At 48.5% G+C, this 19,203-nt stretch overlaps 1 protein-coding gene across 2 annotated transcripts in view; it reads left to right on the forward strand.

Annotated features, from left to right (window-relative positions):
* CABLES1 (Cdk5 and Abl enzyme substrate 1) overlaps window positions 1-19,203 on the forward strand; it is a 126,624-nt gene that overhangs the window by 96,508 nt on the left and 10,913 nt on the right. For both annotated transcript variants that reach the window (XM_030926069.1, XM_030926070.1), the window contains 3 exons: window positions 7,255-7,351; window positions 8,528-8,684; window positions 9,770-9,873. In XM_030926069.1, the coding sequence (XP_030781929.1) occupies window positions 7,255-7,351; window positions 8,528-8,684; window positions 9,770-9,873 (358 nt within the window). The remainder of the gene's footprint in view (window positions 1-7,254; window positions 7,352-8,527; window positions 8,685-9,769; window positions 9,874-19,203) is intronic.

Raw genomic sequence — 19,203 nt, forward strand, 5'->3', positions numbered from 1 at the left:
TGGCTATAAGCTACGTTAAGACCCCTTCATTTTCTGCCAGTTGCCCTTGCAGGGGATGGCTTATCGATGGAGTCCTCAGTGGGAGTGGGAAGGGACTTCTAGACTAAAAGCTGCTTTTGACTTTACTTTTGTCCATCAACTGTGGACCCTGTTCCATTGTCTCTGAACTGTGGAGGCACCTTCTGCTTGATGCCAGCAAGCAGGCCTGGTCCAAGATGGCAGCTGCACTGTATTGGAAGGGGTAACAAACGGGACTCTTAAGCTAAGAGGAAGACTTGTGTTGTTGACTTCCGGGGCATGTGTAAATCTCTTAATTAAAATTTAGCTCACAAGTGATATTTCCTTTCCTAATCCAGCTTTCAGGCTTTGCTTTAGGTGCAGGAAATCTCTCTCTCTTTATTCGTTTTGAAGGGTCTGGAAATCCTGTTAATATTTAATTGACTTTTAAATTATTGACACATCAAAGTGTTCAACCTGTTGTTGTCCTTTGAAGAGCTAGCGCCTGGTGGAGCTCCTGGCAGGTGTTCCAAGGTCTTGGGCTCAGAGCGCCATTAAAGGATGGTGGAGAGAAGTCAGAACCACTCCATCTTGGAAGCAGAAAGCCTTGGAACCTAGTTAATTGGATCACACTTTTTCCGTCTAGTTCCCGGGTGTTAGATATTTAAGTCTTACGTCTTTTTTTAAAAGAGTAATATTAGTTCATTGATCATGCTCCCTGAGGAAAGGGCCATAGCTTGAACTTCTTGTTATCTAATAGGGAATCTTGTTTTCCCGTCAGAATCTATTCCATGCATTATGGCTCAGTGAGCAGCTGGCTGGGCCTCTGCCAGGGAGCCACAGAAGAGGAAAGTAAAAACCATTTTGCCTTTTACAAAAGATGAAGTCCAGAGTTGGCCGTTTTATGATTAATAATGACCGAGGTGTTCCCCTTTCGCCCCAAGATATCTAGATTAGCCACCTGCTTTGATCAGATGACTCCACAACTGTGCGTGTGTGCTTTGTGCTGAAGAAGCCAAAACTAAGACAGAGGTCCAGGGGTTTCTAACAGTGAAATTACAGGCATTCAAGGAGAGCTGCGTTAAATTAATTTTGGTGCCATCCTATGAAGGATGAGTTGACACTCCCAAAATGAACCAACCTGTCTTTCTGCTCATTGCTTAAAGGTATAACTGCTGCTTGGCTGTGTCCTCAAATACGCTTTCATCTCCTGTTTTAATCCCCGCCCCCATCTTCTGAGTCCCTCCCTTGTACCCCCTCCAGTCACTCCCACTCACCTACCCCCATGGACCAGTTTTAAATGTCAGCCTTTATTAAAAAAAAAAAAAAAAAAAAAAAAAAACGTATATATCTTTCTCCTGGATGTTCAGTGTGTGTGTTGCCTACAGCCTCTGCAGAAGTTCACAAACTTTCAGAGAATGTGATGCAGCTCCTCTAGGGACACGTGCCTAAGTTGCAGCGCTACCCAGGACTGTGGAGAGAAGGAATCAAACAACCTTGCATCGTCCACAGTTCCTTGCCAGTAGTTCAGTTAGGGTGTCTGTAGAAATGGGATCATTTCCTATAACCTGACTAATGGTGTTCACCTCTGAGTAAAAGCTATAGCATTTAAACCTAACATACACAATGTCAGACAATATTCATGTGTAGTATTTGAACTTACCTCTATGCCATTTTTAAAAGGAAGTGGAATATAAGTAAATTAGTAGGGCCAGGTGCGGTGGCTCACGCCTGCAACCCCAGCACTTTAGGAGGCTGAGGAGGGCAGATCAACTGAGTTCAGGGGTTCGAGAGCAGCCTGGACAATGTGGTGAAACCCCGTCTCTACTAAAAACACAAAAAGTTAGCCGGGCGTGATGGCGGGCGCCTGCAATCCCAGCTACTTGGGAGACTGAGGCAGGAAAATCACTTGAACTTGGGAGGTGGAGGTTGCAGTGAGCCGAGATCATGACACTGCACTCCAGCCTGGGCAACAAGAGTAAAACTCCATCTCAAAAATAAAAATTATTTAAAAAAATAGTATTTGAACGCTAGATGTGTCTGGGAAAAAATCTTCTGGCTTTTTCAAAGAAAGTGAAAACTTCAACTTCAGTTTGCTTTTAATTACTTCAGCTGCAGTTCCACAGTCCCTAGCTCTGTTTCCTGGTGCTGGAGGGTTATGCTGGCATTTTAGCCTAATAGATATTTCTATTTTTATATACCATTTTAATGAGAATTCAGAACAATGATCTTAGAAAATACCAAGATTGCATCACACTCCACTGGGACTTCTTCATTCTTTTTCACTGGAGTTTTTAAAATATTCTTTTTGGGTGAATCTACACCATTCAGAGTTCCTTTCTGCATGCACCTCCAACTTTCTAGGCTTCCGAAAGAGAAGGACAGCAAAGACCATGGGTCTCGCCTGCTTTTCACTCACACATAAAGACTGAGCAGTTGCCTGAGGTCTTACGCTATGTGGCACAATGTGAAACCACTGTTTATGGGGGTCAGATATAATCAAAGAACAGCAATTTCATGTTTCATGTTAATATCAGAAATATTCCAGCAACACTGATCAGAGCCCTAAATTAATAAGAGTGAACCCAGAAAAGTTTGTCAGCCTCTTTGTGAAAGATCTATTTTTTAGATCCCAAGAGTCTTAACATATACAAATTCAAAAGCTATGAGAAGAAACTGACTTTGTTAGAAGTGGCTTAGATGAGATCTGTTTTGTTTGCTGTGGACGCTGACTATGTCCACGTCTGTACGCGTGCACTCTTAATTCAAACCCACCAAAATGGTAGCCCTGAAATTAGCGATAACCTCTCCCTGAATCTGACGGAGGAAAAGCATGGAAAAGTTGCCCTCTGCCATCACGAAGCTGTCAATATGCTAGAGCTGTGATGATATTTATTACTGTATCAGTGAAGTTTTGAAGTGTGAGTAGCTTTGGCGTATAAGAAATACCTCATTTCTTCTTTTTAAATCTACTTAATATGAACTATAAACCCCCCTTCTACAAGGCTGAGGGGAAATTGAGACTCACTTTTCAGTGGGCACCCCTCCCTCCCCGTTTCCAGTATCGTGCAAAGAAGGGCCTGGAACCTACCGTAATGCCTAGGATTGGGGGAACACACGCTGGTTATTGTTCCTTTGGTTGCCCTAGCACTGCCAAAACTCTGTCACACCCGCCCCGTGACCCCTCCAGGCAAAAAGATCTGCTGCTCTGTGCCAGCTATGAGTTACGAATCTTTATCATGGCGGGGAGCCTGTTCTTGGGGTGCTGATGGTGTAGGGCATGGGCCCCCTTTGATTGTGGACCCCATGGTCATTTCCCTCCCGACTTAGGTGAATCCTGCACTGCTGCGTCATCTGCAGGGGCCTGTAATTTAAACATCCCCAGAGGCAATAGGCAGAAAATAGGCCACTCTTGGAAAGAAAACTGGGAGACCAAATCCAAGTCACTAAATATCTGTGACTATATTATCTTGCCAGAGGAACTTGTAAGGGTAGCAAAAGTCCTACCAAAGAAGCACTGGGTCTTAGTAGTCACTAGCCACATGTGGCCATTTACATTTAAATTAATTAAAATTAAATAAAATTAAAAATTCAGTTTCTCAGTCAACTGATCACATTTCAAGCACTTAGTTGCCACACGTAACCATCGTGTGGGACAAGGTAAATAAGGACCATCTCCGTCATCACAGGCGGTTGTGTTGCATGGCACTGGTCTGTAACGAGCCTCACGTGTCTCCAGTAGCAGTTAAGGGTGGCCCCACTATTCTTGCTTATTTTCTTGCTTGGCTTGGCCTTAGTAATTTAGAAAGCAGAATGACGTAAGTGGAAAGCCAGGGGGAAGTGGTGACTACAGTGAGTCACGTTGTTTCTCGAGGGACCAGTTCTGTGGGTAGGGTTGGTGGAGCCTTGCCCATCTTACGTGTGGTCCCAAGTGTCGCTGAGACGCTTGGACAATCCACTGGGTCTAAGAATCCCTGTTTCTTTAAATGGGTTTGGGTTTTATCTCATGGAATGGAATCTTGGACTTGAGCACATGATTATATTTTTTTGGTAGGGCTTCATTTCCTTTGGCGGAAGTGCCAAGAAGGGGAATGTGGAAGAGGCACGACTGGTTTGGTTCTGCTAACTGTGATGTGTGATGTGCACATTTGGCGGCAGGCAGACAGCTGGCCAGGACAAGGCTGCCCCGGGGAAGGAGTGAGCCTGTGAGCAAATTGAAGACAGATGAAAAGGGGCACAGTGGAAAATCATACCATTTCATGCCATCTGTATGTACCAGTACCGGCGAGACGGCAAAGAGCCACACTAGTTCAGCTCAGTAAATAGGTCGTTACATATCAGACATTGTATAGACAGGATATGAAAATGGACTGAGACTCTGCCCCTGCCTGCAGCCAGCTCTCCATCTGAGAACCGTCTCAGTATAGGCTTATTGGAATTCTCTTTATTTCCCTTGGCATACTCACTCCAAAAAGATACTCCCTACTTCTCTATTAATTTCAGTCCTAAGTAACATTCTCCATTTGGCAAAATGGAAACAAGAAAGGAGAAAATTATCTGGGAGTTGGCAATTTGGAGACCACGCTCGCTGGGTTTGGCTTTGGAAAAGTAGGAAGCCCATGGAACTGAGCTTCTGGTCCTTGAATGAAAAGGAAGACACTACTGTTTTTGTCCTGCTCTGCATGTGGTCAGTCCCCTCCCTCCCTGCCCACCACAGGTATTTTTGCCTTATTGCCTTGTTCACTTTTTTGCTTTGTAGGCATTTCTCTATGCCAGTGCCCCGATGCATTCATCATCTCCATCCGTAATTGCTTTAATCTCCATCCGTAATTGCTTTAAGAAGTCTTTTAAGAATCGCCCTGGGTTGCCTGCGTAGCAGGTGCAGCAGTAGGGCAGACGGTCTTGTGGATGTGAACAGAGTTGGTTGTTGGCTTTCGTCTGCATGACTTTGGTGTCGATTCTGAATGGGACTCCAGAGATGTTTTGAGGGTGGCACTACCATGGCCTCCCAGGAAGCCTGCTGTGGAAATGCAGCACTTACTGGACACAGAAGGTCATGGGCATTTCTGTTAATCAGACTCCACATTATAGGTAGGATAAGGGAACCGGCTCATTCATGTCATGCTCAGAGACTAGGATGATGGCTTAACAGAGTCAGAGCATCCCTGCTTTTTTTCTATATTTGAGGATAGCTTTTTTTCCCTTCTCTTCTCGACACTCGTTTGGCTCCCTCCTCTCTTCTTACCTGATGACTTTGTCTTTGGCTGGGAGCAGTTTGCCCCTGCAGTATATTTGTTCTTGCATAGGTTGTGGGAGATTGGCCCCTGAATGTGGTCCCTCCATCCAGGCCATACAGCAAGTATGCTGTGGGTCTGAGGTGACTTTGACGAACAGGCACTGGGTGTCAGAGAGAACATGAAGACCTGGTCATTCTCCAACATGGCTGCAGTTTTGATGCGCCTGGGGAGTGTTTAGAACTCCCAGTGTCCAGGTCACACCTCATGCCAACTGTCTGGGGGTGGGAGCCAGATAACAGTTTGTCAGAGATCCCCAGGCGATTCTAATATGTGGCAAATTTTAAAAATTACTGTAGGGGAAGGGTGTGGTCCTTTGGGATGTGAGCAGTTACACCTGAGCATAGCCACAGCGAGTCCATCTTGCATCTCCACGGCAATGTGATGTACTAGAAATGACACTGGATGAACTCTCCAGCCTACCATCCTAGTGACCTTGGCAATCTCACAAGGGCCTCAGTTTCCTCCTCTGTAAATTGGATCAAAATAGTAGTGCCTTTCTCATAGGGTCATCTTAAAGAACCAGAGAAATGATGTGTGAGTCTTTGGAAATAGTAAAGTGCTAAATAAATGCTTGTTTGGCCAGGCATGGTAGCTCACACCTCTAATCGCAGCACTTTAGAGGCCAAGACCGGAGGATGGCGCGTATCCAAGAGTTTGAGGCTACAGTGAGCCATGATCACACCACTGTACTCCATCCTGAGCAGCAGAGCAAGACTTCGTCCCTGAATGAATGAATGAATGAATGAATGAATGAATGAATGAATACTTGTTATTACTAGAGATTATTCTTTTATTAAAAGATACTCATGGCCGGGCGCGGTGGCTCAAGCCTGTAATCCCAGCACTTTGGGAGGCCGAGATGGGCGGATCACGAGGTCAGGAGATCGAAACCATCCTGGCTAACACGGTGAAACCCCGTCTCTACTAAAAAATACAAAAAACTAGCCGGGCGACGTGGCGGCGCCTGTAGTCCCAGCTACCCGGGAGGCTGAGACAGGAGAATGGCGTGAACCCGGGAGGCGGAGCTTGCAGTGAGCTGAGATCCGGCCATAGCACTCCAGCCTGGGTGACAGAGCGAGACTCCGTCTCAAAAAAAAAAAAAAAAAAAAAGATACTCATTTTCTAGGTGGTTTGGCAAGGTAGTAGAGGTGACTACTGTGGCATTAATTCTTTCATCACCAACAATACACCCAGGAGGTGTTTATGATAAGAATTCGTTTCTCCTAAGAAAGGGGAGCAGCAAGGAGAGGTGGTCTCACACAACATTAGAAAGAACCCAGGCCAGGTGCTGTGACTCACACCTGTAATCCTAGCACTTTGGGAGGCCAAGGTGGGTGGATCACCTGAGGTCAGGAGTTTGAGACCATCCTGGCCAACATAGTGAAACCCCTGTCTCTACTAAAAATGCAAAAAAAGTAGCTGGGCATGGTGGTATGCACCTGTAATCCCAGCTACTCAAAAGGCTGAGGCAGAAGAATTGCTTGAACCTAGGAGGCAGAAGTTGCAGTGAGCCGAGATCGTGCCATTGCACTCCACCCTGGGCAACAAGAGTGAAATTCCGTCTCAAAACAAAACAAACAAACAAAAAACAGAAAGAAAGAACCCAGCAGCTAGATTCCAGCAAACTGTGGTCCCACGGTGCTCAGGGAATGCTCTCTGGCCTCATGTTCACTGGCCGTCTCTAGGAACATAAGGGGCCTCGTGGAAGAAGGAGGGATGTCTGTAAACCATCAGCTTAATCTTCAGGCTTTCTGTTCAGTTGGATTTCATTTACGTCAAAGTGGTTGCAACAAGGCGTCACTGGCAAGCCCCCGAGGAGGGAAAAAGGGCTCTCCCATCACCATGGCTCACCTGGTCATTGGCATCGGTGTGACCGTGTTGTCTCATGCAGTAAGCATCCTCATGGCTCTTTGGGGTGCACACAAAAGCATTTTTTTTTCCCTCTGGCTTGTCCTCCCAGGGACTTGAAGTTGGATGGAGGAAGACAATCAGCTGGCGCAGTGAGTTTGAAAGAGATCATTGGTCTGGAAGGTGTGGAGCTGGGTGCTGATGGGAAGGTAAGGCTGCCAGGCCGCCGGTCACCGAGTTGTGCTGAAGGCACAAGGGTCAGGAAGCAGAGGACGGGGACAGCCCACAAGCCTCTCTCAAGGTGGAGGGCTCAAGGTCTGGGGCAGATTCCCAGGCATGTGATGCCAGCCTGCCCGGCTCCCCTAGTGTGCAGCCGGTGACTGAGTAGCAGCACGGCAGGAGTTCCCACGGCACGTGTGTTTCTCTGCCAGTGCTGTTTACAACTGAATGTGCAATTATGAGTACCTCACACACAGGCATGTTCCGGGGTGGCATGATGAGTGGATTGAGCATCTATTCACTGGTGGTGTCAGCAAACAGTATTCAGGCTACTAGAAAGTGTCATAGCTTCCCATGAGTCCCTCAGTCTTACACCGTGACCACAGGGCAGCAGGGTGGTCACATTCCTCTTCCATCCACATGCAACAAGCCGTGGGGTTGAAGTCTCAGGAGTGAAAGGTTGAAAGATGACCCTCCCCTTTGTGCAGGGTCCAGACAGTCCTCATCAACCCTTCCAAAATCCGTGTATACAATGATGCAGGTGTTCTTGGGGAATCTGTCCCGGGGTAGTCTGTTTGCTGATGAGGCTGCTGGGAGCTCAAGGTGTAGATGGGGTGCATGCAAGATGCTTGCCTGGGCAGGTGAAAAGCAATGCATTTGCTCTGTTCACCCCTAACGAGGAAGTGTCCCCATAGGAGCCAGGGAGAATGGGATAGAGTGGAGGGTCATATGCAGCATCTGCCAGAGGAGCAGGGTAGGAGGCCACAGCCCTCACCAGGGACTCTTGGGGCCTGAAGTGTTCTGGGATTCTGCACTTGATGGATTGTAAAAAGCAATGCAGTGTGTGCCTCGTGGATTACACAACACCCCAGCAGGTTCTGAGATAGTACCTTATTGTCAAATACATTCATGTTTCTTCCATATGATAGGAACAGTCAGACCCAGTGGGGAAGTTAAAACTATGTGTAACCTTAAGTCAGTTGAGGTTGGGTGTTGGCACCAATGAGTACCAAAACAAATGTCATTGTTCAGATCTCATTGGATTTCAGAATTGCAAATAGGAGAAAGTGGACCTGAACGTGGGGTGACAACTGTAGCTTGATCAGAATGCAGAGCTAGCAATGCCTTGGAATAATCACTGGCCTGTTTTTGTCTTCACTTTTTAGACTGTTTCCTATACCCAATTTCTGTTACCCACAAATGCCTTTGGAGCCCGGAGAAATACCATAGACTCCACCTCCTCTTTCTCCCAGTTCCGTAACTTGAGCCACCGCAGCCTCTCCATAGGCCGGGCAAGCGGCACCCAGGGGAGCCTCGACACAGGTAACCGTGGCCTGGCTGGGTGTGGTAGCTCGTGGTGGGAGGTGTCTCTTTACATGGGGATTGGGTCTCCCTGTGATGCAGACTGGAAGACGGGGGCCTACAGGTGACATGACTTTTAGGAAAGCCTGATCTCAGGCCATGCAGGCCCACAGTGAAGCCACAGGTGATTTCTCTCTAATCAGATGCCCCAGTCATTGACAGCCTGAACTTCCATGTGGAGAGACGCCAAGGCCATGCACACCATGCAGAGATGGCTGTGTCTCCCAGCCTCCCTGACCACTCAGCTCCTCCCAGCAATGACCAGGTTCTGTCCTATATTTTCATGGTGCTCAATTCGGACTTTTAAAAAGAAAAATCTGGGCTCTGAAGTGCAGGTTCAGGTGTGAGAGTTTCCTTTGTGCCGGTCCTCGTGGGTGAGCCAACTTGGCGGCTGAAGGAAGACTTGCACACTTCCAGCTTTGCTGATCAAACCTTTGTAAGAACTGGCACATGGAGAAAACACTTTAGGAGGCAGTGCTGTTTCTACTCTCAGGGAAATTCCAGGTGAATGTGACGTTCCCTAGGTCTGCCCAAGTGCTGAGTTCTGAAGCCCTGTCCTGGTGTTCCGGCCACCTCTGATCGTTCACAGCTGTGCCTTGGTGGCCACTCTGATTTGTATTCACACAGACACAATAGCCTGCCTGGAAGTATTCACAGCAAATCGTGCTGCACAGGCATCTCCGAATTTGATCTGCAAGTTTGAACAATGAACCTCTTCGGGGCCACACTCTGAGAGTGTCCTCTGCATCTTGCACACTGTGTAAAGTTTTTTGCTCTCCTGGCTCAGGGAGATTAATACATAATTTTCTAAAATGGAAAAAAACGTCAGGATGTTTAGAATTTGGTGAACCCTTTGGAGAGGAGAATGCACTTAACTGGCACGCGGAGATGTCTAATAAAAGTCAGTGAGTGCGGTGACGTTGAGCTAAGTGCCCTAAAGCCAGCCTTTCCTCAGTGCAGCTATACTTGGCATTCTCCTGGCTGTCTCTGCTGGGGAGGGTCCGGAGCCGCTAATTATCACTTTGCATTTTGCATGTGATCTGCAGGTAGTGACCTGGGAGACTTTATGGACTATGACCCGAATCTCTTGGATGACCCCCAGTGGCCTTGTGGCAAGCACAAACGCGTTCTGATCTTCCCTTCCTACATGGTGAGTAGTGTGGAAAGGAGGCTCGGTTTGCCACAGCCCCTCAGTTGCCCCAGCATGGTTTGGAGGTGACTGGGGGCGTGTTCAAAGACTTTTCTGCCTGGGGGGCCTTCCTGAGGAGCTCCCTGGTGTGGGTGCCCACGGATGGACCAGTATTGCCTGCTGTCCAGAATCCTGCCGGCCACCTGGCCTGCAAACACCACTTTCAGGATGCTTGGGAAGGCCGGGCTGCCAGTGGCCACAAAGTCACCAGCTCAGGTTGGAGGACCCTCTCTTCTGAAGGGGGATGTCCGAGCTTATACCTCCACAGACCCCAGTGGAGAGGACCAGGCTCATCCCTGGGAGTGCTGAGTTCAAGTACAGCTCTGTTTGGAGTTCCTTGGTGGCTGCAGGCCTTCCTGTGCACGCTGAGCAAACATTTGGCCCCAGGCTGGGGATGACAGAATTCTCTCCTGGGAAAGCGAAAGTAGGACACTGTGGGTGTTACATGCAAAACCTTTCACTGCTGTTTTGATTTCATGGACTCTTCCTGTTTTTCCCTGTGTGTCATTTTGGTTTCTGCTCTCGGCTGACCACTGTTTCCCACCACCAAGGGCTGCCATCTCCTCTGCAGACACCAGAGGGGCCTGGCGGGGCCCTGGGTGCTTTCTCTGGGCCACTTGCCCTGACTCTTGCGGCAAGCAGAGCCCCGCCTGCTATGGGAGGAGGGGGAGCTGCACTTTTTCAAAAGAGTCGACTGGCCAGGTCTGCCATGCACAGCATCAGGTTGGAGCCGTCCACCCAGAACACCCCCACCGCCTCCCTGCCTTTTGCATGTTCTGGCCCATGAGCCGGGCCTGGCAGGGCCAGCACAACCAAGCGCTTCCTCCTCTGGTTCCCTCCCTCCCCTGCTCCCAGCCTGAGCTGTTCTCAGGAGTCCCAGCCTTAGGAGTGAACCAGGAGGTCTTTTTTCTCCTCTAGGCTTTTGTATCTGCAGTAGCCAGAGTGGAAACCAATCCCCGTACTCAAAGGGCACCCACATCTTCATTCAGAACTTAGGGTTCTCTGCTGTTTGTCAGAGAAACACCAGGCAGAACTTGGGGCCTTGCCAGTTACTTTCAGCGTTTATCTTCTTGTTCTTTGGCACGTCGTTCATTGGTCACTCTCATACGCCACATGGCGTCAGAATGCATTTAGTCATTGGAGAATGCATTCAAGTCAAAGGCATTTAGTGTAAAATTGTCCCTACTCCTCACCCTCCCTCACTCATGGCCCAGCTCCTAACACAGAAAGCAAAACCAGCGCCATGTGTAGTTACTTTTCTTCCACTCTATGACCTGTCTATTTAAAAAAACAAGGCATATTCATCTTTGGCAGAGGCTAGCACGTAATAAATGTTCAATAAATGGCCAGAATGATTGCCCTGATATCAAGGGGGCAGCACCTTGTGTAAGAATAAGGATGCTTTATGTGGTTCACTGCCTTATTTATTAAAATTCACTTTATTTATTAAGCAACGTGGCCAGGAAACTGGCTCAGGGAGTCCAAGTGAGGCTTTCCTAGTTGATAGATGGGAAATGGGGGATCAAGGGTAGAACTCCTGGCTCGGGTCTCTTTTCATGCTCCCACCTGTCTCTGAATCCCACATTCCTCAGCAGTCAGCCCCAGAACTGCTGACCTCGGGGTTGGACATGAAGATCATTCTTTGGGCCAACAGTGTAGCAGAGTTCTAGGTAACCAAGAGAATAGGAAGGTGCACTATTTCTGATCGATGTTGGCAGGAGCTCTCCTACCAGACATGTTATGCCTAGACGTAATGCCAACCTCTCCTTTTATAGGCCTAGTGTCAGGCTGGTGCCAGATCTGATCTTTTTTATCTGATCTTTTTTTTCTTTAAATGATTTCATTGTGAGCCTTGAGGTTCCAGGCCACAGTATGTGTGTATGTGCATGTGCACGTACACACATACAACTTTTCCTCCTTAGACTGTGCTAGAAGATTGCCAAGTCAGCATGTATGTCCTGCCCTCCTCATTTGATGTTCCCAGGTGGATCATTTGTCATTTCACCGCATTGGCTGTGCAGTCAGTGCTCCTGGGAATACTCCACGCTCTATAGAGAATGGAATTGCACGTGGACTGCATTTTCCTGGTCGGCTCCTGGAGACCTACGTGTTTCCTGTTCTGGCCACAGATGTTGGTACTTTGATAAAATGTGGGAAATCCACGTTTCAGCATTCTCATCTAAGTTCTTGACAGTATGTTGTATATTACAAAGGGCCTCAACCCTGCTCCCTGGAGACTTCTTTCCTAGAAGCCGACATGGGTTACAGGCCGTTTCTCATGCATTTGCATTGAACTTGTAGGAATCAGAGTGGGGCAGCTGGGCAGGGGCAGGGCGGGGGCTGGGGTGTTTGCTTTATTTTTGTGTGTTGGGGAATAGGTATAGAATTCGCCTGTTGAACAAGTATTGATTGAGGCCTTTTTATGAGCCAGGCTTCCTTACCCAGTAGAGAACTAACTAGCCACAGCCCCGTTCTTCTCCACCTTGGAGTGAGTGGGGATGTCAGAGAGTAAATAGTAAACAAGGAGACAGATCACCATAATCATGAGGAGGGAACCATCTTAGAAAAGCAGCAGGAGACCAGGCACGGTGGCTCACATCTGTAATCCCAGAACTTTGGGAGGCCAAGGCGGGTGGATCACCTGAGGTCAGGAGTTTGAGACCAGCCTGGCCAACGTGGTGAAACACCATCTCTACTAAAAATACAAAAATTAGCCGGGTGTGGTGGTGGGCACCTGTAGTCCTAGCTACTGGGGAGGCTGAGGTGGGAGAATTGCTTGAACCCAGGAGGCAGAGGCTACAGTGAGCCGAGATTGTGCCATTGCACTCCAGCCTGGGCAACAAAGCAAGACCCTGTCTCAAACAAAACAAAACAAATGGCAGGAAATGATAGGAGGGTTGGAGGTGGGCTCCAGGGGGTAGGCCTCAAGGAAGACTTCCCCTAGGAATGGCATTGAAGCAAGCACTGAGGGCTGAGAGCAGTAGCCCCTGCCAGGTTTTGGTAGGGAGAGCCCAGTAGAAAGACCCCAAGTATGAAGGGGGTTGGTTTTGCATAAAATAGGTTTTTCTAACTGTAAAAGTCATTGCCCTTCCCTCTACACACACACAGGCAGGAGGCAGAGCCCACAAATGATGATGCTGACAAACCCTCCCTCCTCACTGACTCAGCCCCAGGCACCGGGAGCTGCTGCTGAAACAGGCACTGGCTCCGAAGGCCCTGGCTCCTTTGAGCCAGGTTGTGGAATGCCCTCTTTGAGGGCCTGGGGCACATTTGGCCACTAGGCTGGTATGGGGATCTCTGCCCAGACAGAGGGCAGATTCCCTCCTGGGTGGGAATGCTTGGTGATTGGGGAAGGGGCAGGCTTGCTGGTCACAGGCCAATTATGTGGAGCTGCTCACCTCCCTTAGTGTCAGCCTCCGAGGCCCTGGAGTCCTGCTGCCTGTCCCGTCTTCCTCGGGCCCCCAGGGCAGTCCAATGTGGCCAGCCCAGCAGAGGCACCCACCTGAAATCCTGGGACTATCCTCCACTGTTTTGGGATGCCCTGTGCCTGTGGAAATCAGGCTCTGAGATGCTCAAGTAGCCTCTGCTGAATCAAGCAGCCCTCAAAAGTGATGAGCTAATCCTTTCACCCATCAAATCCTGCTGCAGCCGCTAAAAGGAGTAATTTACAGACAATCAAATGCACTTGTTTGTTTGAAGTGTGCATTTCCATGAATTTTATAACCACTGCTCTGATCCAGATATAGAATACTTCTGTCCCTGCAGAAAGTTCCCCTCCCCATCCCACTCTTCCCATCCCCTTCCTGCAGAGGCAATCACTGTTCTCACTTCTGTCACCATAGATTAGTTTCACCTATTCCGAAACTTCATGTGAATAGGATCATGGCATATACTTTTTTGGGGTCCATCTTCTTTCGTACAACTTAACATGTGAGATTTCCCTATGTTATGTGTATCAGTAGATTTTTTTTTAATTGCTGAGTGCAATGGATCACGCCTATAAATCCCAACACTTTGGGAGGCCGAGGTGGGTGAGGTGGGTGGATCACTTGAGGTCAAGAGTTTGAGACCAGCCTGGCTAACGTGGTAAAACCCCGTCTCTACTAAAAATACAAAAATTAGCTGGGCATAGTGGCAGGCACCTGTAATCCCAGCTACCCCGCAGGCTGAGGCAGGAGAATCGCTTAAACCCGGGAGGTGGAGGTTGGAGTGAGCCGAGATCGCACTATTCGCTCCAGCCTGGGCGACAAGCGAAACTACGTCTCAAAAAAATAAAAATAAGAAAGCTGAGTGGTATAAGATGTAGTATAGTTTGTTGATCCCTTCTCCTGTTGATCGACATTTGTTCATGCAGCTTCCATGAATGTTGTGCATGTCTTTCTGTGGAGATACTTTTTCATTTCCCTTGGGGTAAATACCTGGGAGCGGGATTTCTGAGTCCTAGTGTAGGTGCTATTAGCCAGCCATGATGTAGCTGAATGTTTATCTCTGTGCGTGTGTCTTCAGTGTAATATAAAAAGGCCCCTCGTCGCCGCAGTCAGGACATATCTTAGAGTGAGAAGCTTCCAGAGGTAAAGCCTGTCATTTAGAGTGCAAGTGGCACCCTTTTCAAATTAGTCTTGCACCCATATCTGTATTTTTAAACTTTGATCCATGCAAGTCACTCCCACTATTATCTACTGTAGAAGGGCAAGGGTGAGATTTTGAATTTAAAAAGAATTCCACACCGAGCGTGGTGGCTCACACCTGTAATCCCTGCACTTTGGGAGGCCGAGGTGGGTGATCACCTGAGATCAGGAGTTCAAGAGCAGCCTGACCAACGTGGTGAAACCCCATCTTTACTAAAAGTACAAAAAACATTAGCCAGGTGTGGTGGCAGGCACCTGTAATTCTGGCTACTCAGGAGGCTGAGGCAGGAGAATCGGTTGAGCCCAGGAGGCAGAAGTTGCAGTGAGCTGAGATCACACCACTGCACTCTAGCCTGGGTGACAAGAACGAAACTCTGTCTCAAAAACAAAAATAAAAAAATTCCTGGGGCAGGTGTGCAAAGCAAACTGCAGCTGGCCTGGTGGTTTGGTCTTCAAGTTTCTAGAAGGTGACCACAGAACAGGAGAGCATGTTGAGCCGCCTGGCTACATGCAGACTCTTGCTGGGCGATGGTGTGTCTTGGGGGAGGGCAGATGCTTCCAGCTCTGTGCACCACTTGGCATATAATTAAAGCTTCACTAGAGAGTGGTTATGTATCATTAGAACCTGGCAGCCCAGGTCGTAGTGGGTTTTTGTGTTTTCCCCCCTCTTTATGGGTGTGGAAAGCAATTAAGAGGAGAAAGGAAGCGGGAGAGCTGAGATAATGCCAACAAAATTCAGTTACCTGAGTGGATTTCTGGATTCTTTTCCTCTCTAAGAAATCCCTCTTGCACCATGTTCACATCAAAAAGAAAACCGACCGACATTGTTTATGATACGCATGTGAACCTCGAGAGAAACCTCTTGCATTGATCTCCATGATAAAGTGCCTATTTTTTATTTACCGAATATTAAGATCTAAGTCCTTGTAGAGAAAGCCCTCCCTCTACCCCCACATCTCCCCAGTGTTGGGGGAATGTATCTTGGAACTTAATTTTTCAGTACAGCATGAGATACTGAGCAGTGGGAAGTAATTGACTCTATGAAAGAAAGACTAATTCAGCCTTCCATGAGGTGATTAGATTCTCCCCGTCCCCCGATAGAAATAGAGATGTTATAAGTATATATTTATAAATATATAAAAATTATAATTTAATAGCAGTCATATGTTTATTATAATTTATAATATATATATATTATTTCCATTAGAAGTTACCTGGATGATTTAGGCACTTGTTACCTATCTGCGGGGTGGATTTGTTGGGAAGCTAATGTAAGACCCTTTCCAAGTCCTCAGGTTTCAAGGTGCCTGAGGCTTACTCAGTTCTGGGGAGGGGCCCTCTTTAAGAAAATGCCGGCCGGGCGCGGTGGCTCAAGCCTGTAATCCCAGCACTTTGGGAGGCTGAGACGGGCGGATCACGAGGTCAGGAGATCGAGACCATCCTGGCTAACACGGTGAAACCTCGTCTCTACTAAAATATACAAAAAACTACCCGGGCGAGGTGGCGGGCGCCTGTAGTCCCAGCTACTCGGGAGGCTGAGGCAGGAGAATGGCGTAAACTCGGGAGGCGGAGCTTGCAGTGAGCTGAGATCTGGCCACTGCACTCCAGCCTGGGCGACAGAGCGAGACTCCGCCTCAAAAAAAAAAAAAAAAGCCACATCACATTAGAAGCACAGTAGCTCGCCTCTTCCCTATTGTGGCACTTCCCTGAGGCTTGAGGGGCGCCCTCAGGTGCACAGGCCTGGGCAGTAGCTGAGGAGCTTCCTGCCAGCTTTAGGTGTAAGTGTTCACATCAAGTGCCTGAAAAGCCTGATGGTGCTGTATGGAGAACGGAAGCTTGTTTTGGGTGTGGGTTTGGGTTTTTTGTTTGTTGGTTGGTTGGTTGATTGGTCTTTTTGTTGTTGTTAACAGCACTATTAGAATTCCAACACCTTTTACAATTCATTTTTTTCTTGTAAAACTAATGGCTTTGGTGGCTCACACTTGTAATCCCAGCACTCTGGGAGACGGAGGCAGGTGGATCACCTGAGGTCAGGAGTTTGAGACCAGCCTGGCCAACATGGCAAAACCCCATCTCTACTAAAAAATACAAAAATTAGCCAGGTGTGGTGGCAGGCGCCCATAATCCCAGTTACTCAGGAGGCTGAGGCAGGAGAATCTCTTGAACCCAGGAGGCGGAGGCTGCAGTGAGCCGAGATCGTGCCACTGCATCCCAGCCTGGGCAATAAGAGCAAGACTCCATCTCAAACAAAACAAAAAAACTAATTCAAAACAAAATATGAGTTTGACATTTCACTCAGGATATTGTAGCATCTGCTCTCTTTCTATGTATTTGACTCGGATTTTTGACAGTCACTTTGTGATTTTGAACATGACGTTCCACGCAGTTTGGCTCATGCTGTACTGCCCCTGTTTCAGCAGCTTGCGTTTAGAAGTGCATCCAAATACTCTCTGGGTGTGGGTGAACTCAGGGCCAGTCACCTGGTGTCATCTCAAGTGGATGGAGACACTACTCCAGGAGTCCGGTAGCACCAGACAGTTGACAAGTATCTGACACTGCACATACTCTGCCACCCAGTGACTCGCCATGGCCATGTAAACCTGAAGCAGAGGCAGCTTTTCTTCCTGTGTTCCTCTCCGTGTGCAAACCCTTTCATTTCAGTGGGAGGGAGAGTTGATCCAGGATTCGGTATTTTGAATTCGATGGGTAGAAATAGCAACAGATGCAGCCCCAGGCTGCGTAGGCCACCCGTTTATTTCCATAGTTTCCTTGTGATTTACTGTCCTCTTAGGGAAAGGATTAAATGCCTAGAACAGCTGAAATGCCCATCTGTTGGTGGTTAGATAGATTTAGTCGAGGGCCGCTGTGCTGCTTGATTGCCTTAACAAGCACGGAACATCTGCCTTCCAGTGCCCAACTGAGCCTGAACGCCCGTGTACAAGTGTGGCCAAAGCAGAAGAGCCTAATTCCGCAGTGGCTGTTGACCCTGGAAGGAGCTGTGTGCATCATTGCCTTGTATCCCTCCTTCCTTTCACAGGCATGGCATGGAACCAAGGCTTGCAGCGGCTGCATACCTGCCCCAGGTCTTGCTGCTAGCTCCTGGGGTGCAGGCAGCACTAGGGCTGGCAGTAGGTCAGAGGAGAACAGTAGCAGAGTATACGGCAAGCTCACATCTGCTTAGAACTGCTCATAAGAGTTCCTGGGGAGACTTGGAAGACAGGAGAGTAGGAAATGGAGACCGGAGCTTTATCAGGCCCTGGAGTAGAAGTACCTTTTCTGTTGTTTCGGTTGGAATCAGACCAGCAGCCTATCTGCTCTGAGGCCCTCACTGTTCTCCAGGATTGTTGTTGGGGCGTGTGTACCTCCCATCCTCTCCCGTTATACCCCAGCCCACCTGAGGGGCCTTCACTTCACAGCATTGCTACAGTGGGCCGGGATGGGGCCCAAGTTCAGTTCCATGGAGGCCCCTTCGCTCCACTCATGACAAGTCAAGACTTTGTTTTTATACAAAGCAAAGGATGGGCCAGGCGCGGTGCCTCACGCCTGTAACCCCAGCACTTTGGGATGCTGAGGTGGGCAGATACTTGAGGTCAGGAGTTCGAGACCAGCCTGGGTAACATGGTGAAATCCCATCTCTACCAAAAAATACAAAAATAATAGCCAGGTGTGGTGGCGTGCGCCTGTAGTCCCAGCTACTTGGGAGACTGAGGCATGAGAATTGCTTGAACCCGGGAGGCGGGAGTTGTAGTGAGTGCCACCGTACTCCCTCCTGGGCAACAGAGTCACTCATCCTGTCTCAAAAGCAAAAGATGTATCAGTGTTTCTGCAATCGATATGGGAGACTTTTCGTCTAGATAACTAAGTTATAGTCTTCTCTCTTCCTCTTATCTCAGAAAGAATTTGTCCACACCCACTCTAGGCCTTCCAGACTGTCTCCAGCAGGGCAGGCCAGGCAGGGCTTCCTTGTGAACTGCATCTCTGGACATCTGTGTTGTGGACAGTCCCTTCCATCTGACCTTCCCCTTTCCCTGTACGCAGCTGTGCACATAGCTTCCCTGCAGTCAGGCATTCAAGTGCTCGACAGTGCATTCAAGTGACCTGTCACTCCATGAACGGAATGAGCACCCTTGCAAAAACACAACTGCCTGCTGCAGGGTTGGAGCCCCCGCCTCCATCACACAGCCTGGGCCTGCTGCGGGCCACAGGGAGCCCTTCGTCTGGTGAATCCCATGGCCTGGCATTAGGTGGCATTGAAAACAGTGGTCATGGCCGGGCGTGGTGGCTCACACCTGTAATCCTAGCACTTTGGGAGGCCGAGGAGGGAGGATCAAAAGGTCAGGAGATGGAGACCATCCTGGCCAACGTGGTGAAACACCGTCCCTACTAAAAATACAAAAATGAGCTGGCGTGGTGGTGCACACCTGTAGTCCCAGCTACTTGGAAGACTGAGGCAGGAGAATCGCTTGAACCTGGAGGCGGAGGTTGCAGTGAACCGAGATCGCACCACTGCATTCCAACCTCGGTGACAGAGTGAGACTCTGTCTCAAAAAAAAAAAAAAAAAAAAAAAAAAAACAGTTGTCACTCAGACTGTCCCAGGCCAAGAAGGAGTTGCTGCCTATTTAATTGGCACTTTTTGATTTACAGTAGCATGCACTGGCAAAA

This window comes from Rhinopithecus roxellana, chromosome 21, assembly GCF_007565055.1.
Source record: "Rhinopithecus roxellana isolate Shanxi Qingling chromosome 21, ASM756505v1, whole genome shotgun sequence".
In the NCBI taxonomy this organism is placed as follows: Eukaryota; Metazoa; Chordata; class Mammalia; order Primates; family Cercopithecidae; genus Rhinopithecus; species Rhinopithecus roxellana.